Below are 24,367 nucleotides of genomic sequence, written 5' to 3' on the forward strand. Positions count from 1 at the left end.
TTCTTAGTATTTAAGATTATATATTTTATCATTTAGTATCACTGTTTTGTGACCTTTTTGGTGACTCGTTGAGGAGCATTGTGAATGAAAAACACTTTTGGTTCTTCTCTCCCTCTGTTTTTCAACGCAGACATTAGGATTCAGCCCTCGTCTTTAGTTTATGACATTTCACAAGGAAATGAGACTGCTGGAACCTCCCAGTGTGATTTCTTGTTTTTGTTTTGTTGTTGAGGCATGCAGTATGACTTAACTGACTTTATGTTCCAGTAAGTCCTGGCTTATCAGTTAACAACCGACTGACAACCTGAGCGCAATGATCCTTTTGTTTTGGTCTGCAGATTGTTTTTGTATCACACTGTTACTTAAAACCCCAACAACTGATGGTGTGTGTGTGTGTGTGTGTGTGTGTGTGTGTGTGTGTGTGTGTGTGTGTGTGTGTGTGTGTGTGTGTGCAACTAATATGGTGAGACAACTGAAGCTGCTTGTTAGACAAGGTGGAGCAGCAGTATCACGCTAAGCATGCTGGGAGGAAGGGAAAAAAGTATTATGTCTCTCACTATAGAGGACACCGAAAGGCAATCGTGTACAAGACAAGCATTTGTTTTATGTTTCCATATTTTCGGCTCAGGAAAGAGAACTCACCAACAACGTCAAGACAAACCTGACAGAAAATCACGATGTGAAGGAGAAGGTTTGTGATTTAGGGGAACGAGCTCCAGTCACATCAATGTAAAGTCACTGGCTAATATACACGTATGTTTCTCTCCTTTCTCAGTGAAGTAAGTGGCTTTTATGGCCTCACTGTTGCCGTCAAGCTCAGGAACCTGGAAGCCATTTAATGTACAAACTCAGTTGTCTGACACTGCAACCACATGTGGACTGAATGGGAAGGAACATAAATTGAATAGAAAAAGTTTTGTTTCGCTTGTAAAATAAGTGATTCCTGGATTAGTTCATGTTAATAGTCACTTTTTTTCAGTTGTTTTTTTACAAAAAAGTTCCCAATCCATTCCTGAAAGAATCCAAAAAAAGACTGGATGCTCACAAATACACGCTAGACGCCTCGATTAAAAAGCACACAGGTTTTATTGCATATCAATTTCATGTATAAATTCTTCATAGCATTGGAAAGATTACATTTGGTATACATTGCTATTCTACAGAATTAACATCAGAGTCATATCTTTTCAATGAAATTTCTCTAAAGTACATCTGCAATAATCACAAGCATCAAAAGAACTGCAATTTCAGAATTGTTCAATATTATTCTACAATCCTTTATTGTTTTTCATTATGTCGTCTCCCACATGTCTTTTCTATGTCTTTCCGAGCCACCTGCCCAAACGTCTGTGAGGCAGTCAGAACTTGAAGTCAAACCTACTAACCTAACCACATGTACAATAAGTGCATCTACGGATTTCTTTTTTTTTCTTTCTTTTTTTTTTTCTTTTCTTCATTTTTTGATTTGATACACATTTCACAAATGGACATCATTATGACTGCTAAACACGTCATGCACAATAACTTTTTTTTTTGTTTGTTTTCAATAAACATAACAGAGGCGATATACAACTCAGATTTAAACAAAACAAGCACCATCCATTTAAACCCATATTTTCAATGATTTTTTTTTCTTCAGACAAATGCACCATTTTTTTTTTTCATTCTTTAAAATACTATACAGTTAAAAAGAAACAATGTATTTTTTATTTTTTATTTTTTTTACGTTCTCCTGTAACAGTGAGGGGCAAACAGCAACCATGTTCTATTATGCTGAAACATATTTCAGTGTCCATCTGCCAGAATACTTTCTGAAGTTGGCAAAATGGAAATACTTCAATGCCTTCAATTCCTTTTGCTTTACACAGCGCGTACTTATTACAGTAGTCCATGACATGAGTTACTACATACAGTCAACCGAAAAACTTAGTGCCCCAAGTCTTTACATTTTGTAACCACAAGTTTGGAAAACAATGTGTTTACCATGAATGGGATCTCATTCAGTAGAATTATATATAAAAAAAGAGACTTTTCTGTCTTTACAAAAATGAGATGATGCAGCAGTCCCAGCATCACACCAGTACCTGCTGTCGTGAAGAAAAATTACAGTGCTTCTGTTATTTCTTATCGCTCTGTGTCGAGCACAACTCGCTCCTCGAATGAGAGTGAAACCGGTCAGAAAATGCATCTGTTACAGGTTGTAGAGACTGAAGCCGGATCAATTTATGGCTTGGACTCATTATTAAGTGCTAGTTCTGAGAATACAGCATCAGGTCTAGTTCTGAGCGAGGGGGGAGCAGTGATCAACAATGCTCACATCCCCGCCTCCTGCGGCTATCTACAGTAAAGTCCTCATGCCCTCCATGGCACAGCTACCTTGCAGGCCATATGAAATGGGTCTGATCTCAAAATTGGAGGGGATTTGAAATTATGTGGTGACCATGTGTTTTCGTTTGCAGGTTCAGAATCAACTTGCACTTGAAGGACCTAAAAGGAGAATAAAAATGCCAACTTCAACACGATTTGGTTTACTCTCTTCATTATGTTTTTGTCTTTGTACTTATACAACCATGGATACTGCCAAATTGATGCATTTATGTGCATTTTAGACTTTTGGACCAAGTAATATTGGACATATCAAAAATATTCATTAGTTACATTACATGTATCAGATGCTAAAACGAAGGAAAAGGGGACTTGATGTGGTAGAGACTCGTCCGATTCAACAGTATGATGTGACGTAATGCCCTATTTCTGACATTCATTGAAACAAAACAAAACAAAACAAAACAAAACAAAACGTTGGCCCAGTCTGACTTCCATCCCGCTTGAACCAATTTCAACAAGACACATTCAGCATACTGGGTAAAAGATTTGAATTGAAAGAAAAATAAGTCTGCAAGATGTCTCAAGGCCAAATCGATCTAAAAACTAACTACAGCTACCTTTAAATATAAACTAAAAATTTCATGGGTGCTTTCTGTTTTGGCACACTAATAACCCATCAACACCAGAGATTCAGAATCTCTTGCACGTCCTGATAGGCAATCATTCCTTCAGCAACAAGAAAAGAGGGACAAAATGACTTTTCTTCATTTTCACTCCTCCTGCCATGACGAACCAACCAAAAATAAATACATACACACACTTCTGAAATCAAATGAGCACGTAATAGGAAACAAGAAAAAGAAAAAGAAAAAAAAAAAAACTATGACAGCAAATGCAAGCCCCTTGGAAATGAAATGATTGTCAGAGAACAAAACATTTTCTATGGGTTATTTGGCACATACCACTTTTGCTATGAACATCTAGGTTATTTTGTACATCATATGACAATATCATACAATTTTGGTCCTTCTCTAAAATAATTATATTAACAATTTAGCACTGTGGTGCCTACAGAGAAACAATACTGTGGTATCTAAGAGGGAAAAAAAGCAAATAAAACAACAAATGACAATGAAATAAACAAGCAGAGAAAGACTTTCCTCATTTTTTTTGATTTAAATTCATCATCAGCATGATCAAACTGAGTAACCAATTACAATGGCTAGTGGCCCAGACAGCTTGTTGAAAGCACATTTTGAACATCATTCTCCACGTAAGCAATGACAACAAAAAAAAACCAAACAAACAAACAACAAATCAACAGTCTACTGGATCTGTTCCTTTAGTAACATTTAGTGTGGTGCTATTTGTGATTCTGTCGTTACAACTTAAACAAGATCAGTGAATGAGACCCGGAGACAATCGTGCACACGCCCACCGTGTTCCTGGTGAAACAGTGCCACCTCGTGGACATGCAGTGCCAATGCAGTGCTGATGCTGCAGCGTTTGTGGTAGGCGGTGTACACAGACTTTAGAGACATATCAGTCATTAAGTGTCTTTGTGAGAGCCTCGCACAGGGTCTCTGTGGTGATGAGCCGTGAGCACTGGGAGGATCAGAGTGACTTTCAATGCTATTGAGAAGCATTCTTCAGTTCAGGTCCTTCACATCAACAGGAGCTTAGCAGTGCTTTCTCTTTGACAGAGTTTTGCAAGACCCCTCACTATGGGACAACCTCTAATCCCTCCCTCCCTCTCTCCCTCACACAAACTAATGATCACACACACAGTTTCACACTTCCTATCTTGAATGTATGTGACATTGATGAATTCCTCTCCTCCGTCCGTGCTCCTGCTCCTCATGTCCGCTCAGTCTCTTGTTTCTATCCATTAGGGGAAACTAATGTTCCTTCCACTCTTCCTCCCACCTTCGGTCTCTCCTGCCTAGATGTGGTTGAGTGGGTGAAAGCTGCTTGTCTCAGACGTTCCTCCTCCCATGCTCAGCCAAGCGTCCAGAGAGTTCTGGGAGGGCACGTGCAAAGGGTTGTTCTCAGAGAGAGACAGCATCATTGCATAAGCCTGCGGAAGAAGAGAGTGACGTTTTAATGGGAGAAACATGCATTTAGTAACTTTTCTCTTTTTTCATGTGACCTGTCAAGAAATGTTGGGTGGATTTCCATTTTTTTATGAGAAGTGACACTGTCTAACCACATAGGTATATAATCATTCATTAGTATCATTATATAGACAGCCACAACAACAACAACAACAATAATAATAATAGTAAAAGTACCATTTATTAAATCTGACACGTTTAACTTATTGTTTCATTTTGACCTCCCTATAATAATACTTGCAGTATTAGTTGTCAACATCATGCCCTCCTTATAAAAATCAGCAAGATACAAAGAAACAAAAGGGTGTAAAAATCAAAATCAAACAGAACAAAAACATGAGAAAAAAAAATAGAAAAAGATAAATCAATCGAAGCATCAGCAGTTATACTTTATTTTAATTACTTGTGTCTATTACCCCCCACTTTATCCATGTATCTTCAGAAAATAAAGTCTTTATAACTTTAAAAAAAAGTTCTATGTTGGAACATTGTTTAGGTTCCTCATTCGCACTGTTTCATAATCCCACCCAATATCTCACTGAATATGAACCCTAACTTTAAAGTCCTGTCACTGTGTTAACGTTGTTGTATCAACTATATTCTTACTGAAACAGTGCGACCCCCACTGGACAAACATGGAACAGCAATTACTTTTCTCGATAATGAAGTAATGAAGGCCAGTTTCTGCCCTGTCGAACTTATATTTGATACTCCTGGCGTAAACACACGCGTTACCACTTATTATCTTTGAAAAAGAAGTTCGCAAGTTGTTTTTCTAAAAGAATGAACTTCACAATTTACAGGTAACATGTTAGTCAGTTAAAGGAAAGGAAACAAAGTGACAGTCATGATAAATGATGATGACTAGCAAAGACAAAAGCACATAGGAGTTTAAAATGATCCATTTCAGCCTTCATCTCTAAAGCCACTGATTGTGTCCTTGCTTCTGTCTTATCATAAAAACAATCTTTCGGTTGTCCCTCCACTCTTTTAGAGGACCACAAAAAAGCCAGCCACATACCTGGGTTTTAGCCTGCCTATACAATGTCTCTTTCAAAGCCTCAGACTCTAGTGAGGTGTTAAATATGTCTTTAACGTCAAAGGGCTGCTCGTCACTGGCTGCTTTACGTAAACCATCCAGGCTCTTGGGGAAGCTGGGCAGACCCTCCAAGTCCAAGAGCGAGCCCTCCTCCTCTATACACCTGCACACCAACGCATGGATGGATGGATGGAATAGTGGAGAAAGGGTGGTGTTGATTTGAGGATAAATGGGTGAAAGACGAATGGATAGAAGCGAGGGACAGACAGTGTGTTAACGTTATTGGAGTGGGAAAGGAGTGGGCGAAAGTCAATAATGGGCATTGTGAAATGAGGAGAAGAGAAGAAGTAACGTTATTAGAAGGGGTAGAGGAAGAGAAAAAAGGATTGAATAGTACAAGAGAAGAAGCTGACTCCACATCAGAGAAACTGAGATACATTTCTTATTATTTTTTGGAGCATGCATGAAGAGAATCTACAGTTACAGGCCATGATATAACCCCATTGATGCTTCCGTATCGGCATGTCTGAATCTCTTTATACCCACCGCCAGCTACCTGCCAAAACTCTGTGACCGGTTTCTAGTTGTTTTTTTTTAATACCTGCGAGTGTGTTCGTAGCTCATAGCTAATGGAGCCGTCTCTGTCTCTTCCTCCTCGTCGTCTTCCTCATACACTCCCGTCGTGACGGGGGATGGGGACTCCGGCGCCTCATCGTGCGACTTTTCTGTCAAGCTACCCTCCTCCTCCTCCTCATCGTCACCCTCCACTTCCTCCTCTTCCTCCTCCAGCCCCCGAAGCCCGAGCTTGGAGTTGGACAAACTGTGGCTGGGCGGGCGCTCCTCCTCAGGCTGGTCTGACCTGCGCGAGGATCGAAAGTTAGTCATTGGAGCATTTCAACAAATATGATGTTTCTATTCAGTTTGTCCTTCAGAAAAGTGCTGAAAGTGTTTTTAAACAGTAAAGACATGGATACGAGCAGTGACATAACAGTTGCGCCCCACCTAAATAGGCTCGTTTCTAACAAAAGCAATGCAGGAAAAGTTTTTTTCAACAAATAGTGAGACAACTTCAAAGTGTGAATGTATGAGGCTGATCCCTTTTAGAGAGGTCACTATAGCAAGTCACTGGCTTATAGACTTTTATACGAGATGCCCTTACTACCATCATTGGGATTCAAACTCAGATCTCCAAAACCCACTTTTTTAAAGTAATTAGTAAGTGTATTCAAGCACTAATTTCTCGTGCCCTGTACTGCAGTGGGTATCGGAATGAACAGTCCGAAAGAGGCCTAAGAGAAAATACGCTTCATACCTTGCTCATGGGTAATAAAGTAGCCTGGGCCATAGAAGAAAAAAAAAGACACATCGAGGATGGCTGGGTGGCCCTTAACATTTCCCAACCACCTTAAACTATGACTCATCACAGGCAGAGAGGGAAACATAAATAATCTGATGACAGTGCGCACAGTCCGACTCCGGTGTCCACACAAACAACACGGGTGCTGACAGTCCACCCCGAAGCCCTTTTCAAATGGCCCACGGATGATTAATTGGCCGCCTGCTCACAAACAGAAGCGGAGATGGTCCGCCTCAGGCCGGGCCCTCCGCTCCAAGTAATGCTGGAATATAGTTTATGCAACCGAAAGAAGACGATGGCTCGGCTGCAAACATGCTATCAGCACACTGCCATTACGACCTGCCATCTGTACATTTTCCAGCCTGCACACCAACACCACCGCCCCCACTTTCTCGTTCCATCACCCCCAGACCACGATGTCATGGCTCATGATATCATTTCCTCTGGGATGGCAAATTTACCCCTTCCACTTTTTTTTGCCACATAGCGGACATTTATCAAATCAGACAGGATTACCTCTGGGAAGGAGTGCAGAGGGACAGGATTGGGTCACACAGAGTGGGTGGGTGAATGCGGGGTAGCGGGACTTTGCGGGGGGAAAAAAAAAGTTCTTCTCTTTCAATCTAGATTAAATATCACCATAATCAAATTGCAGAGCCGGTTTGCGGGGAAAAAGTCCATGCCTCCGAGAAGAGAAAGAAGCGTAGCTCTGACATAGGGGGCCCTGGGTTTTGTCATTTAGTCTAAACACGTCAGTTGGGTGTTTGTGTTAGCGGGCTGGGGGTATGGGTACCGCGGGTGGACGGGGGAAGAGCTCAATCATCAGTGGATCTCCTAGATAAATGCCTCAACCTGAATCCCCCTCAGGGTCCAAACTGCCAGTGATTGTAGCCCAGTCCCAGACGAGGAACCCGCTCCAACTGCAGCCTTATCCAAACCATATAACTCCGGCTCTGGCCGATGGATTATGGTCCAGAGGAGACAGATACCTCTTATTCCTTAAACGCTGCTATACCCCTTCACTTTTCTTGCTTAAAACTCCCCACCAGTAGTAGTACTGTTCCCTCAGCATCCCCGGCTTGGAAACAGGACAACTTCTCATGTGAAAACAAGAGTTCCCGGGAACTTTTATTTGGACTGGCCATGATCCCCCCCCCCCCATAAAAAATAAAAGTTCTTAAGAGGGAGAAACTATGTTGCGAGGGTGGTTAAGAGTGATTACAGATATTCATCCATGAATGTGTGTTTGTGCTCAACGTTTGACTTCAGTCACTCACAGAGAGAATAAACAGCGGGCCGTCTGGTGGGAGGACAGAAAGCATAACACTTAGTCTGAATTACAGATATTAAGATGTCAGACCGGCTTGTTGTGGATGAGACTCAGTATTGATCCCAGATGGCAGAGGGGCTAAATTGCCACTGGGTCTCCTGGCCATAATGTGTGTTGACAAGAGGGAGGCAGGAGGGGGATGATGGAGGAAGAGGCAGACAGAAAGTGAGACTACCAGAAAGGAATTCACGTCAAGAATGAGGGAGAGAGATGAGGAGTGTGCAGACGAGTGAAGAGGGCAAACCACTGACTGAAAGAGAGAAAACAACTTCATCCACCTTTTTATTTTCCAACAGGCCCTTCTGGCCTGAAACCACAAACTCAGATCCTGACAAAGAAGGTATTCTCGGGACTTAAGGCAGGAACATGACTTTTTCCATCAAATGGCTGTGCTGGTGGCTGCATGGGTTGGAAAATAGACTTACCATTTTTGTCAGTTTATACACATGATGTGGTGTTGTAAAAGTGCAAAAAAAAAAAAAAACGAACTAAAAAACCAACACATGAACTGGAAGGCCATTGCTGCTAATGATACTGTTAAATGGAGTAATTATCCAAAAGTAGCCAACCAGATTGTGTAAACTGCAGTTCTTTGATTAGGCTGTTGAAGATCAAGTCATAGCTGCAATGTGACACAAAATTCACGAGCTATTTTCAAAACCTTACAGCAAAAATTGTGATTTGTTTTTATCCATTTAATTGGTTAAAAAGGAAAAGTAGAGAAAAAAAGCCACAAATTAAGGTCTCTTTTGCGTCAGGAATGGGCTTGACCCCCAGGAAAAGTATGTATGTATGTATGTATGTATGTATGTATGTATGTATGTATGTATGTATGTATGTATGTATGTATGTATGTATGTATGTATGTATGTATGTATGTATGTATGTATGTATGTATGTATGTATGTATGTATGTACGATTAAATGAAATGGTAGTACATACACCAATCTGCACACTGAACAATGTACCATTAAGCATAATCAGAAGAGGGGGAATTAAAAAGTAGACTCTTAAAGAGAATAGGCCTGCAGAAGGCAAGAAAGTGAAAGTCACCCGAAAGTGCCTTTGAAAAGTTGCACATAGTGACTCTTGGAGTCGTGCTGTAGTGCACAATCAAACCACTAGAGAGCACTATGCCCCAAGTGCTGGCGTATGCTGCTGATTACAGAGAGAAGTCACTCAAAGCTCCGAAGTACATCTGTACGATATAAACAACTTTCTTTATGGATATTTTCCTATAGTTACAATCATAGGACTAGATATGACTGAGGTTTTCAGAACATTTGACCAGGTGTTTCAGCTTTAGTCAGGATGGATCTAGATTTAGGATGAGGTTGGGGCGAGAATTCGAGCCGAGCACAAACAGCAGAGGTACACCCATGGATCAAATGGAATCACTAAAAGGTCTTACTAAACAGATGTGATCGTGTTTTCGTCTTACCTCTTATCCGTGGAGCTGGAGGCCTGGTTCATCTCACTGTTGGAAATGAAGTTGCGGATTTCTGAGAAGTACGAGTCCTCCTTCTCATCTAAAAGTGCATGATTGTCTGGCTCTGAGTTTGGCGAGGAGATGGTGGTTCCTAAGTTGGAAAGCATCCCGGACTGTTGGCTCACTGATGGGGAAACACACACACACACACACACGGACAGACGCACAACATTATTCATATTATGACATAACAATCAGTTCAATTTGGTTAAACTTTTCATTTCAAAAAGAGGCGTTTAACATGGCTAAAAAAAACAACCTACAAAAAGGAATGTGTGTTTGACAAAAAAGTTTGACAGGTATTTAAAGGTGGAAAAACCAATTTATTTACTATTTGTTTCTAACTCTGCACCGTTGTCAAGGAATGATAGTGAAAGAAAACAAAATACAGAAAGATGTTTTTCCTATTCTAGTTAGGGATAATGACTTTCAACATCTGACTCTGGGCTCTCACATTAGTGAGTGTCCACCAATATTAAGCCGTCCGCTTCCAGTGTGACATTAATGCACCCTCACACCCAGGAACTACACACTCCGCTGTGGTTGGTCAATATGTAGCCAGATTGTAAGCCGATTGTATTGCATTTCTCAGTTTGGAAAAAAAAACGTTTTAACCAGCGTTGCGTTACTTCTTTTGTCAACTTATAGCCCTTTGAGCTCGACTGTGATCTCTGATTCTGTATCTCGGCTGATTACAGTGAAAACACTGAACAGAGCTGTTGCATGGTTTCACATCTGAAGACTGTGACACAAAGAACTTTGCCTCTTATTTCCAGAAACATGTCAAACAATCGACGTGTCTGTGCTTGAGAAATGTATTTCTCATGCTGGTGCTGTCAGACATGATAAAAACCAGGTGTATTCCATTGTTTTATTAGGACGTTACATTAAAGAAGCTTCCAAAATGAGGCGAAGCACGGATCATTTGGATGGTGAGACTCAACTGCACAACTATTCAGTGCTAAACATGTGTTATCCATCCACGTTTAGAGGCTCCCTCCTAGGCTGGACACACGCTAAGCTGCTTTTGGAATTAAAGCGCAAATCCTTTAATTAAAAGGCTTTCCCACTTAAAATAGTTTATAGCAACAACCAAGACATTTATTGAAGTGGTAATCTGAAAGTTTTCCCAAAAGTGTAGTGTGACCCATTCATTATTGAAGTCTATGAAACGAAACAACCTCTGTTTGATAACTACTTGAATGGATTTGACTTTTCCTGGAGAAAACAGTGGTAGATGTTGTAAACTGACCAGGAATGTTCTCATGCTCATGCTTCTTGAGATGGCGGTCGAGGTTGGTTTGCTGGCCAAAGCAGCGGTTGCACAGGTGACACTTGAAGGGTTTCTCCTTGTTGTGGATGTTGCGGACGTGGCGTTGGAGGTTGGATGAGATGCTGAATGAGCGGTCACAGTATTTACACCTGCCAAAAGGAACACAGAGGAGGATTAAAAAACAAACAAACTTGGTTTTCAAGAAAAAGGGATAACTAATAGGAAACACAGCCGATAGAGAGAGACGCGTACCTGTATGGTTGCTCTCCTGTGTGTGTCCGCAAGTGTCTGGTGAGGTTTGCTGAACGAGGGAAAATTTTCCCACAGTACCTGGAGGGGTGAATCACAACGAGTATGCAATGATTCAGCATGTCATTCTAACTGTACACCAAGCAAAAAGACAATTATGCAGGTAAAACTCTGATCAACACTCCAATCACAAGGCCTCTAACCTGCAGGCGTAGCGCTCCTTGCCCTTGCGTAGGATGGCGTCTGAGAGGGAAGGTGGTGGCGAGCGGAAGTTAAACAGTGGATGGGTCGTGTGTGGCAGAGAATTGGGTGGCGCGTCCAGTTTTAGAGCGCCAAAGCTCTCCAGCTTTTCAGTCATATTCTCCATTGCTGACATCTGGGAGGATGGCAAAGACAAAACAGAGTATAGGTCATTTCTGCATAGCTCATGGCTTTTTTAAATGTAGATTAATGCAGCAAGTTAGTTTTCACCCGGTTCATCAAGGATTTCATGTCTAACTTTGGAGTGAACATGTTCAACGTGTGTAATGTGTCATGTATTAATGTCTATATGTGTTGTTGGAAAGAGAAACAAAAGCACTGAACACAAAGGCACAATATAAGAAAAAACAGGCAGCGAGCGAATGAGACAGAGAGCGGAAGCTTTGAGGAAGCAGTATATCAGAGGTTAGCCTTGTTGTTTGTGCTGAAGGCGAATCACCTCCTTGACCTATAACACATTCACAAATGCTCCGGTTCCATTCCAACCAGGCCCCCCTATCCAGCCTCAGCTTCAACCAGCACTTTGTTCTCCACCTTTTACCTTCTCCTGCCAACGCTGCTGCTGCAGGCCAGCAAACTGGTTAAATGAGGCATTCAAGAGTCACGATCGGGAGCAGCACAATATAGTTTGTGATACCCCCGACTGATAGCTGCTTCCCTTCCCCGAGAAGCTTTTGAACAAAGGGGGCCGGTTATGTAGGGGTTTATTTGCCAAAAACAGCTTACATCCTTCCTTTTCTGGTGAATAAGGGACGGGAGAGACAGAGGGACAGACACTCCGTCTCGATGTGTTTATTCGCAGTCTGAGAACGGGTGTAGGGGGAGCGCGGTGATTCCGTCATGAGACTGAATTAGAGGTGGCATTGTGTTTGGATCGCTGGGAGGATCACAGCTGAGACACTCAGACATGAGACTTTTGTACATGGGAGCCTGAGAAAACTTGTAATCCCGAGAATATTGATGAAGACGCTGCTTTCAAAAAAAACGAGAAAGAACAATAGCTGTTTGAGGGTTTGATGTTTATCATCCACTGATAAGTTACATTGTTTTCATCAAATAATTGCTGATATTGAAAGTCTCTGTCTGCACATGCACCAGATGTGTGTATTGCAAAGTCACGGTTGATAGAGGACACAGATTTCCAGGTCAGATTAAACCGTTTCCCCAACGAGAGCCCCCCATTCTCCTGGACACAAACACAGGATGTCCTTGATGGACACGGTGCTATTATCTAGCCAGCCAGCCAGCCAGCCAGCCAGCCAGCCAGCCACAGAGAGAGAGAGAGAGAGAGAGAGAGAGAGAGAGAGAGAGAGAGAGAGAGAGAGAGAGAGAGAGAGAGAGAGAGAGAGAGAGAGAGAGAGAGAGAGAGAGAGAGAAAACTCGGTGGGGGTTGAGTTATTAGCTGGCCTGTGGGCTCCCAGTACATAAAACAATGCCACAACTAAGATTAGCATGGCCAAGGGGGGCAGTCCGTTACAATTCCGATTGTTATTATTCTCTCCTTTATTAATACTATCATTCCTTGTAATCAAGACTCACAGAGGTGGGGAAGGTCTGGGGACAGTCAAACAATGTGACTGATTATCAAAGGGGCAGCGATAGCAGACTGTGTCTTCTGAAAAAAGGTAGAACTGACGAGGTACACAGGCGCCATTCAGCAAACAAAGGAAGAAATCATACAGAACCCTTGAGAAAATAACATCAACAGTGTGGAATGATGGCGCACAGGGCCCTATCAATTCAGGTGGCTGCGGCGTGGGAGGCAGGAGTCCGGTATTTTCACATAATACATAGTTTGACAATAATAGTCAATACCATCGGGAGATAATCAGTGAGAATGCAACGCCTGGACATTGATTTCCCGGTTTTCTAGTTTTTGGACTGAAGTGCAGTGTACCATTTAGTGTGAATTGTATGTGTAAGAACTGGACGTTTACCTGTGGATGGAAGAGTGGTGGTGAGGGTCGGAGGAACTTCTCCTTCAGAGCTCCTACAGGGTCGAGTAGCTTCCTCTTCTCCACCCTGCTGGACCAACAGCAAGGCAGAGGGTTACATACCAAGGTCAGAGTTCATTCAAACCTCAATCTTCTTCAATATTTAACACTCTGATGTGACTCATGTAAAAGTGGCAGTCTGTGGTCTAATCCGGGCTGAAATACCTGTATATGGGGTCCATGAAAAATGCTGAGGGCTTAGCGTAGTGCAGGGGCGGCGGCTGGTGCGGCTGTGCCTGTGGTTGCTGGTGCTGGCCGAGGGAGGACTGGTGTAACGACTGGGAATGGGGATGTGAAAAAATAGAGGGGGCTTCGTCCTTTATGGACATCCCCTTTCCGATGCCATACATGTGGTTCCTTCTATTTTGTGGCTCAGCTGGTACACCATTATGACCGCCTCTGCTCCGAGCGCCTATGCTGAGATCCAACGGTTGTTCTTCACTGCTCGATAACGCTAGAGATCCACCACTGCTCCCAGTACTATTGTTAGGGTTTAATGGGTTTGTGGGGGTTGGAGGAGCTAACTTGGCCTCCTTGGATTTCGTGGTGAGGTCAAATGGTGACTCTGCCGAAGGAGCAGGAGCTGCAGGGGAACTGGAGACCATCTTGTGAAGCTGTTCACAAGGTGACTTGGGTTCTGCCTTAAAGAACATGCTAGGATTGAGAGCGCCTCGATCAGTGCTGAAGGGATAGAGGGAATTGTGGAAATTGGGCAGGAACTGGAAGGGAAACATGGAATGGTAGGGGAGTGGACCCATCTTTTTCTCCTGATGAAGGCCAATCAAACCTGGACCAAAATATTTCTCGGCAATAGAAGCAATGGCTTTGATGGAATCAGTGGTGGCGGCATTAGCGTTTGTGGTGGTGGGTGGGAGGGCTTGCTCGTCAGGCGGAGGGAAGAAAGAGTGCTGTGATGATGCAGAGGAAAGAAAGGGACGATCGGCGTTGAAGTTCCCTGAACTTGACATGGCTGATATCAACGCGCTGTTGGTGTCTTCTAACTGGTGGGCTTCTTGACTTGATGCAGTGCCTGACGGCTTCCGTCGTTTCCCACTTCGCTCACGTTCACTCTCCCCTTCGCTCTCCAGGTCAGAACCATCACCTGAAGCAGTACCAGTGGTGGTGTCCAAATCAGTCCCGCTTGTTGTATTGACGTCTTCAAGGTCACTGCCGTCAGACATGTCTGTGATCTTCGATTTCGCCTTCGCTTCTCCACTCGAAGACAAGTCTAGTTTGTTCACCTTTTCTTTGTCTTCCAGCTGATTCAAACTGTTGACTCCATTGCTGTTTGTTGAACTAACCAGGGACAGGGGAGGCCCGTCTAAGGGACTCCGAGGCAGCTTCACCTCCTGACTGCCCAGCGGGCTTTTTATCAATGAGCTGGCCGGTAATAAAGGTGGTCGCGGATACAGCGATGGAGGGAAGATACCTGGGAAACCATGCGGGAGGGATGGAAAGCCATGGGGTCCGGTGGAGAAGGGCAAGCCAGCATGAGGGTGAGGTCGGGAGGGAAAGTAGTCAGTGAAGCCTAAACCAGACTGGTTTAGACCTTGGAGGTGGGGATGGTGGGACTTGGCCTTCGCCATGATGGGGCTGGAGCTCATTGGGATGCCAGGGTTGAACATCCCTGCCGGAGAGCCGTAATGGTTTTTGCCCTCACAGAAGCGCCTGTGCTTGTTGAGGGAGGAGGTAGTGCTGAACAACTGCCCACAGTCCTTACACTTGATCTGGGTGCGACAGTCAGCATGCATACGCTTGTGGCGGCAGAGGTTGGAGAACTGGGTGTAGGACTTGTGGCACACCTCACCTGGGGGAACAAAAAGACGCAGCCCATCAGGGCCTGGTTAAACCCATTTTAACACTGTCACTAACTCTGAATACCAAATTAACAGCGACACAAACATCTTCATGTAAATTGTTGATGAAATATCTTCAAAATGGTAGGAAGGGAAATAAATGACTCATTCATTCCACACACAAAAAAAAGGTTGTTGCCTTAATTTAACTACATTTCGTGCAAACCTTTCATTCAAATCTTTTTTTTTTTTTTTTACACAAAAATGTGACTGAGGTGATAAAACACATGCCATTTGCCCCCAGCATAAAAACTCACATCAACACTTTTTTTTTTTTTTTTCATTATTGCAAAGCACTCAATTATCAGCGAGGTTATTAGTCTGATGTCTGGACCTTTTGACTTTGGTTTGGGAGCTGTAAACTTGTTGGCTTCAGGGTGAGGAAAATGTCAAATTATGTTGAAAATACATGACTGTGATGAATAATGTGATCATTGACTTCCAAAGCTCTGACTTACAGATAAAGGGTTTGACACTGCTGTGGATGTGCTTATGCTGCTTGAGGCCTGAGGAGGTGGCAAAGGTCTTGCCACATTCAGGACATGTGTGAGCGCGTGCTCCCACATGCTGGGAGCGGATGTGGCGCTGAAGGTTGCTGGGGTCCGTGAACACCTGGAATTTAAAAATATATATAAAAATATAGTGTTTGACGTCATTAACAATGCAAAGAAAACAATGTAAATTCTTTGACAGAAAATATACAGAGATTTCATAGCCTGGACTAATTTGAGTATACTGAACAAATACTCAAATGTAGTTCCATACAACAAATCAGATAACGCCCGTGTGTCCTGTGCACAACTTACGTGCTGGGTATGCTGTACCTTATCACAGTTTTCACACTCAAAGCGTTTGCCACTGTCATGTGACATCTGGTGACGGATGAGGTTGGACTTCCAGTTGAAGGCTTTTGGGCACTGGTCACACTTGTACTCCCGCTCCTCTGTGTGGACGATCATGTGTTGGCCCAGACTTTACAGAGAAAGCACAAACTCGTCAGCGAACACTATTCGCGACACAAGTCTGACATGTGGCGCGTCGCGATAACGAGCGTGTGTGTACCTGTACTCATTGGGGAATATTTTCTCACAGTCTTTACACTCGTGCACAGGTTCGTCGCTGTCCTCGCGCTCCTGTTTGAAGTCTTCCCTCAGAGTGTCAAAGATGGAGCCGGCGCTCGAGCACGAGTACTTCTGATGCCGCCGCAGCTCAAGAGCGGAGGAGAACAGCTCATCACAGTCTTCACAGCGGTACATCTGCTCGTCTACACACACACACACACACACACACACACACACACACACACACACACACACACACACACACACACACACACACACACACACACACACACACACACACACACACACACACACAGAGCCTTTTCAGTCACTTGTTCCACCAAACCATTTATGTGGCAGAATAAAATATGGATTTTTCAAAAATATTTCTGCACATTAGACAGTTACACATGCTATAAATAACATTTAAATACAACATGGCTAGTTTTATTAGAAGAGTGTAGATGTTTCAATATACAATGTACTTCAGTTTTAACATTTAACAAACAGTAAGAAATTGAGTTGATGTAGTCATTACCTGTTGAACAAAGAAAAACATATAAAATATAAACACAATTTAGAAATATTTGTATCATAAAAAATATTCATTAAAATATTTTCATAGTGGACGAGCACATTTCACCAACTTGCATTTTTAAAAAAACATTTCCTGTAAGGTAATATTTCTATGAAGCAAAAACTGGGACATTTGATTGTGTTCTTACTTTTTATGTGTGCCACAAAAATTACCAATCGAGCACCACAATGAAGTCAACACAACACTTAAATAACTGTGCAGAAAAGACAAGTTGAGACTTGGACTGTATTATGGATTTCACAAGTAGGATGTATGTTCCCAGAAATGGAGAACCAAGTAATTGATTGGTTGAAAATATATATATTTTTAAAATATATATATGTATATATATATAAAGACAAATGTTGGTATCACTTAAGATAACATTTTTTTTTTATCTCTTTTCTACTAGAGTTACAGCTACACAGAAAGGTCTTACAGATAGTAAAAGCAAGAATCCTGTAATTGAAATGCACACAAAATGGAAATCAATTAGCAGTTAAATGTAGCCTTCATTGACACAGTTAATTACATGTTAAAGTAAGTGTTTGCTAGGGACTGGAAGCACAAGAACACACAGGAGGGGGTGGTGGGGGGGCGGGGGGGAACAATAGGGTCTGGTCGCTCCCTTCCATGTTGATAACCTTTACAATACTTCTCACCACCAAGGTCAAATGCATAAAACTGGGGCCAGCTTTTTCAATAGCAAGTTCCTGAGTTGGACGCCAAGTTCAACAGATTGGGGGGAAAGCCCAGCGGACCTGTCTTGGAGCACAAGCGTAAATGTGTGTGTATAAGTCCCTCTGCGAACCGTTTCCAACTTGAAGCACAAGGGACTGAGGTAAGCAGGGGCACGGCGGCGCCAGCCCCGCAGCCATTCCAGCGCCAACCCGCTGTACCCTCTTTGCCATGACCCAAGTAGCCCGTGCCTGACTCGACCCCCTCCCTCCCCCCAAGGTATCGCAACATGCCAAGCACACCAATCCATCAATTCAAGCTTCCTAAATGAGTTTATCCAAAATGACTTACAGTGCATGGCTCACCTGTTTTCTACAGCATGAGACCGTTTATCCAGCTGGAACTTCTTGGACACATTAAAAGGGCATTAGTGTAGCAACATCAATGTGTCTAACCTTGGGCAGAAGGATAAATGACCTTATGGTGAATGGACCATTACACTCAGCTCAAATACTTAACTAACTGGCTTGATTTTGACACCACTGTGTGCACGCACTCTGTGTGAATTAGTATTTCACTGTGAAAGGGTGAGTTTATGAGATCCTCTTGAACGTTTGAACACACGGGCCATATCTGTCAGGTTTTCAGGGGGGAATAAACAACACAACAAAGATGTGTATCGTAACAGATGGAAAAGACGCCCCTCAGGTGTGAATATGCGAGAGGATGCTCATAAACAAAGGCGCTTGCGTGTGCGTATCAGCGTGCCTGTGCTTTTTCATATAGTCTGGTCTGGGTGGATAGAGTGGGGTGGGGGTCTGGGGGGGGGTTATAAAGTGGAGACTAATAGCTCTCTGGGAGACGAAGGGAGGCACAATTATGTGCAGTTTAGCAGCTAATCTGGGAGCATGGGTGAGGTCTCGGGGGACTCCTCAAGTCCTCTACTTCAAATTCCTTCTCCGATAAGCCAGACACTGAAAGCAGGGCTGTGCTGCCGAGCTCCTGCTCAGCCCTGCTACCTTTTCCTCTCTCAGTCACACAAACGCTCTGAGACACAAACACAAAACACTAACATCCTTTAAAAGGTAGATTTTGCCCCTTTCAACCCTGTTGATTTTCTGCTTCTCTCTCTCTCTCTCTCTCTCTCTCTCTCTCTCTCTCTCTCTCTCTCTCGCTCTCTCTCTCTCACAAATAAGCATCATCCAATGTTTTTATTTTCCTCCCATACCAACACGAATTTAACGAGTTTGGCTCTGATACACACATTTTGGCAGGTGGATTTTTTTCTTCTTTCTGTATCTGCCTCCCTCTCACTGTACTTCTCCTGCATCAATGCACACAGATGAACTGAACAAATCATTTATGATCCCGCTCCATCTTTGACGTACTCCTACAACATGCCAATCTGCTTCTTTTCAATAATCAACTTCGCTTTAGGCTCCTGCTTCCTCCTGCCCCTTTGGCATGGAGCGTTGTGCGTGAACGGAGAGGGGAACTGCAGAACATCTCACGAACATCCCATTCTCCCTCCACCCGTTTTATAACCAGTGACAACTAACAGTAATCACATTTCTTTCTTTTTTCTTTTTTTTTTTCCCCCCTTCATCCAACGGTTCCAGGAGGACTGGAAACACAACAAAACAATGTTACCTGACAACAGCACTTTGCCACAATAAGTCCAAGATGTTTTAAGAAACGCAGCGGAACTACGGCCCCTTTTCCGCTCAAGTGAAGTTGGAAAGAAAAACCCAGTTGTGCAGTGAACAGCGATCCAAGTTAGATTATGAGATAACATTTTGGATGGATTGGTTCTGACATATCGAGGCATGGCTGAAAGGTGGTGACCACAGTGAATCAGGTTACTACCCACGCAGAGAGGAGGAGGGGGAGCATTGAAAAATGTGACGCACTTTTGTAACGTGAGCCAATTTGGAGATGACAGTGTGTAACATGGTCATAAACAAAGAGTCTAATAGATAGATAGATAGATAGATAGATAGATAGATAGATAGATAGATAGATAGATAGATAGATAGATAGATAGATAGATAGATAGATAGATAGATAGATAGATAGATTGATCTTCAAATGACTTCATAATAATATAACATATGTTTTCTGTTTGATTCAGTTTGTTTTGCAGTAGCAATCAGAAATATCCACTGGATCATCAATAAGATACATATTGGTTTTCTTTATTCATTAATAATTACATTTTTTTTTTAAACTCACCTTATTCACCCTATGGGCATGACAACTTTAGGAACAGGTGCTTTTAATAGTCATTGAGGATATTTGTTTAATTCATCCACAGCGTTACATTTTGCACAGGTCATCACAGGGACAAGTCATTTAGAAACAAATAATTTAGCCAAAATTTACATGGTCAAGCAGATTAAACAGCAGCCTTAAGGCTGCTATCACATATAGAGCTTGAGAGGGAAAACAGCTTTACTCGCTGATCTCTCTCTTTTTTTATTTATTAAGTTTTTTTTACAGGTGTACAAGTCATGTAGTCATGCCCCATCCTCAGAAGTCCTCAGCACACAAGGAGAAAACTTGAACCACAATAATGAAAGCTAAAACTGAATTTAATACATATTTTTTCCACTAAAACTTAATTGAAGGTGCACCTGTCTCTGTTATGTGCATGTACTAGTGCAATATCATTATTGGTTATTAATGTTTTTTGAATATTTATTCAGACGCGTTCTGCGTATATTAAAAAAAAAAAAAAACTTTCAAAACTTGTCTTCTCCTTCTTCTGCCTGAGAGTTTGCTTTTCCCGGCTCTTACAACGTGGTCTTAATGTTGTGCATGGCTACCGAATAATTTGTGTTTGATCTCAGCTTTCCGCCAACAGAACATTTCCACTCACATGGGATGGGACATGACAAGTCCCAATTGATGCTCTAATACAGTGTTCGAGGCTCTGAGGCGCATTAACGGAGCCGCATTGTGGAAGCGCGCAATTCAGACCAGACTCTCCCACACAAGCGCCCTTCGTTAATGGCGCACCGGTTTTAAGTGACAGGTCCAAAAGGCCCTCAGCCATATGCTTTAATGCGGGATTTAATTCCATCCTGGAAATTTATGTCTGATGCGATGATTCGCCTTTCTTGAAAAGGGAGGGAAAGAAAATATCTTGAGAGGGAAATATGGTGTCTTTTTTCCCATGGAGGATTTGGCCGTGAATGCAGCACAGGATGCAGGTTGGAGTTTGTTTAAAATGTGCGCTAATGACGCGCATTAATCTTACCTTGTAGGTTGGGTGCCATGGATCCCTCGGGGAAAATGCCGTCCTTCATATACACTAAAAGCTCCTCCCCTGCTTCAATGTCCCGGACAGCTTTATAATAAATCTGATGAGAGAGGGGGAGAAAGAAAGTGAGAGGGACACTTTCACTTAGGTTCGAGGTGGAATGTTGAAGACTGGACTCCCATTAATAGGTCGCAGGTAAACTGTAAACAACAAAAAGTCCAGATCACCGAGATAATATTATTGTTAGAAAAAAAAAAAAAAAAAAAAGTGAAATCAATACCTATAAACATGCCACATTATTCAGGTTGGGTTCACAATATTTCACGCAGCTTTTAAAACAATGTGCACACAATAATTTATTTGCTTCATCAGCTCAATAATCTAAACGAAAATCAACTCTGATCTCCAAACATTCTAAGTAAATAGACGTCAGTGAACTTTTTAAAATCAGTTATTTGAAATGCGATAGAAATTGAGTGAATGGATACAAATATAGGCAATCTCTAATCGTATAGAAAAATAAATGAAAAAATAAAAAGAAGCCGTACAAAATTGAAAAAAAATTAAATAAAATGAGAAGCGCAAATAAATAAACAGCTCCAAGCAGCAGAAAATCTGGAAATGTCACGAATTTATCTGCACACAAGACATAGATTTATATTACTTGTATAAGGTCATTTAATTGATGCAATCGTGCGTAATTTACGAGAAGACAATTATTAACCCAACAAGACATGAAAAACTGGAATATTCTCATTACAGAATTCCGAGGCCGTTCAGAGTCGAGGCCTGCTCTCCACTGTCTGACCGACATCAACGGAACAAAACAATGTTAACCAAACAAGCACAATATAAGAAAAGAAAAGAAAACACACACACACGCAAAAAAAACCCAAATAACCTCAATATTAATATTCGCGAAAGGGTACATCATTAAAAAGTTCACGAGGCATGGGGATTGAAGGCGAAACGGGCTCACTGCGAGGTGAGCATGGGGAAGGCGTGATGTGTGGACGCGTGGGGGCGCTCTGCGCCAACACAACTAAGTCACAACAAGGAAGGCAGAGTGCACTCTTTCATACACAATCACACTCACACACACACACACACACACACACACACACACACACACACACACACACACACACACACACACACACACACACACACACATACACACACGCAGAGGATGGTGAAAGTTACTGAGAAACATTTAGTGTGCCGAGAAGAGACGAGAAGAGAAGAAAAGCCAAAGGCCGAAACCAACGCTTCCTATTATTATTATTATTATTACTATTATTATTATTATTATTATTGTTATTATCATTAATATTATTATTATTACTATTGCTGCACTTCTCCGACCTGACCTTTCTTTTCTCCGTGAGCCGGAAGAGTTGGGAAAGTTGCGCCGCGCTGCGGAGAGCCTCCAGCTGCAGTAGCACTTCAGTCCCGGTGGAGTTGGCGACGCAACCCATAGTAGGTCTACCGGAGAGGGAGCGGGGAAGGCGGGGAACGGGAGCAGGCAGGGCCCGGGAGAGAGGCGGGTCGCGGAGCGGCCGGGAGCGCTGCGGACAGGTCGGTGATCGTTTGTTCCCCTCCGGCTGGCAGAAGAAGCCCGACGCGCCTCTGCTGGACTACAATCTGATCTAGTCAGTGAGCGCGTCTTTGAAGATGATGATGAGTCTTACTCTCTCTCTTTCTCTCTCCCTCTCTCTCTCTCTCTCTCTCTCTCTCTCTCTTTCTGACTCCCTCTCTCTCTCTCATTAGTGATTCCCTGTTGCCCCTCGGTGCTCTCTCGGTTGCCCGTCGGCCACTCCTCCTCGTCTTATCTCCAGCCAAAAGGATTGAAGGATCTGCGGCGCAGACCCCTCCCCGCATCTCCCGATCCCAGCCGCCGCTTGATAAATCTATTATTGATGTAAATAACGGAGAAAGCAGCTTGGCGGACTTTGCAGCCACTCTCATCAGTCACTCACATCACTCATAAAGATATACATATTTACATAATGAAAATACTCCAACGGGACTTTTTTTTTAATTGTTCTTCTTTTTTATTATTCTTAAATTTGTATTATTTCGTTCAATCTCTGGAGTAAACAATCATTGAGATCGATTTTCTCACTCTTTTCTTGTAAATTGAATTAAAAGATTTGGCATTTTTGATAAGAGTGGAGCACATAACCAGTTTATTCATAAAAATGTTTTATTTGTCAATATAACTATTTAAATGCAGCAGAGGAAAAAAAAAAGAAAAGCATTTCAACACCAGAGAAATAACGTGACGAACAATGTCTCAAAATCCTTATTTAAATAACACATTTTTTTCTCTCCATATAATTCGTCTTGGAAATTATTTTCTTCAACCTATAAAATAGTTCAATTTGTGATATTAATGACAGCTCCTTCGGGTTTCTGACAGAAATATAAATTACAGCAAAATTACTGGCAGTTATTGCAATTTTCTGTTGATGACTACAGCCAACTTAATTATTAAGGAAATCTTAATTACACTCCAAATTATTTTTAGTGTCTGGAGCACTTTGGGTCTTATATGTGATAAATATATATATATATATTTATATTCTACAGTAAGGCCTGCGCTCTCAGACCTGTCCTGACCTTCTTCCATCTCTGTCCACTGTTCAAGAGACAGATGCCTCTTCGATCAATGCCAGCCTTAGGGCTAATAATAATCCCCTGTTGTGGCCTCACACACACATGTCTATGAATTGATGGATCCATCCGGGGGTAGAAGGGCAGATCAAACAGCGACTTCACTCGAAAACACAAAAGATGAAGGGTTGACAAGAAGGTGGACAAGGTTCATCTCCTCTTTAAACCCTCGTCAGCTGTGTGTTCACACACACACACACACACACACACACACACACACACACACACACACACACACACACACACACACACACACACACACACACACACACACACACACACACACACACACACACACACACACTCGTCACACAACACTTTCAGTTGGTCAAAGATTCAACAGATTCACTTGCACAAGAGTTTTTGGCAATTGTTTGGCGTGAATAGAAACAGTTTCAGTGGGCCCACGCGCACGCGCACGCGCACGCACACGCACACACACTTTATAAAAAATAATACCAAATCTCGGCATGACCAGAAAAGTCTAAATTATGCATGCTTATGCACATATTTGTGCATCTTGCATCATTAATGACAAACAAACAAATAAATTCTCGACTTGCTTCTTAAAAGGTTACCTGCTGCATTTGAATTTGCCCGGTGTGCACATATTTCCATAAACTCATGCATTGTGCATGCTGATACAAAAAAGAAAAGGGGGGGGAAATCACTGAATGGTCTGCTAAATTATACATTTTAGCACTGAGTGGCTGTGCATGTATGTGTGTTTCTGCGATGTTTGTAAATAAATTATAGGGTCATACCTGTGAGCCGCTACAGCGAGCAACTGGCCGGGCAAACAAATACAAAGCCGTTTGCTAA

General features: G+C 42.4%; 1 protein-coding gene across 1 annotated transcript in view; it reads right to left on the minus strand.

Annotated features, from left to right (window-relative positions):
- Positions 1 to 4,129: 4,129 nt before the first annotated feature.
- Positions 4,130 to 24,367, minus strand: part of prdm16 (PR domain containing 16) — a 177,488-nt gene continuing 157,250 nt past the window's right edge. The window contains exons 5-17 of the mRNA XM_080470591.1: positions 20,867 to 20,969; positions 16,354 to 16,555; positions 16,116 to 16,263; positions 15,750 to 15,903; positions 13,601 to 15,242; positions 13,379 to 13,466; positions 11,384 to 11,556; positions 11,184 to 11,261; positions 10,911 to 11,080; positions 9,611 to 9,782; positions 6,083 to 6,340; positions 5,464 to 5,644; positions 4,130 to 4,405 (exon numbers count right to left, since the gene is read on the minus strand). Of these exons, the coding sequence (XP_080326717.1) occupies positions 4,271 to 4,405; positions 5,464 to 5,644; positions 6,083 to 6,340; positions 9,611 to 9,782; positions 10,911 to 11,080; positions 11,184 to 11,261; positions 11,384 to 11,556; positions 13,379 to 13,466; positions 13,601 to 15,242; positions 15,750 to 15,903; positions 16,116 to 16,263; positions 16,354 to 16,555; positions 20,867 to 20,969 (3,504 nt within the window). The 3' untranslated portion in view covers positions 4,130 to 4,270. The remainder of the gene's footprint in view (positions 4,406 to 5,463; positions 5,645 to 6,082; positions 6,341 to 9,610; positions 9,783 to 10,910; positions 11,081 to 11,183; positions 11,262 to 11,383; positions 11,557 to 13,378; positions 13,467 to 13,600; positions 15,243 to 15,749; positions 15,904 to 16,115; positions 16,264 to 16,353; positions 16,556 to 20,866; positions 20,970 to 24,367) is intronic.

The sequence above is a fragment of the Lipophrys pholis genome (genome assembly GCF_963383615.2).
Source record: "Lipophrys pholis genome assembly, chromosome: 8".
In the NCBI taxonomy this organism is placed as follows: Eukaryota; Metazoa; Chordata; class Actinopteri; order Blenniiformes; family Blenniidae; genus Lipophrys; species Lipophrys pholis.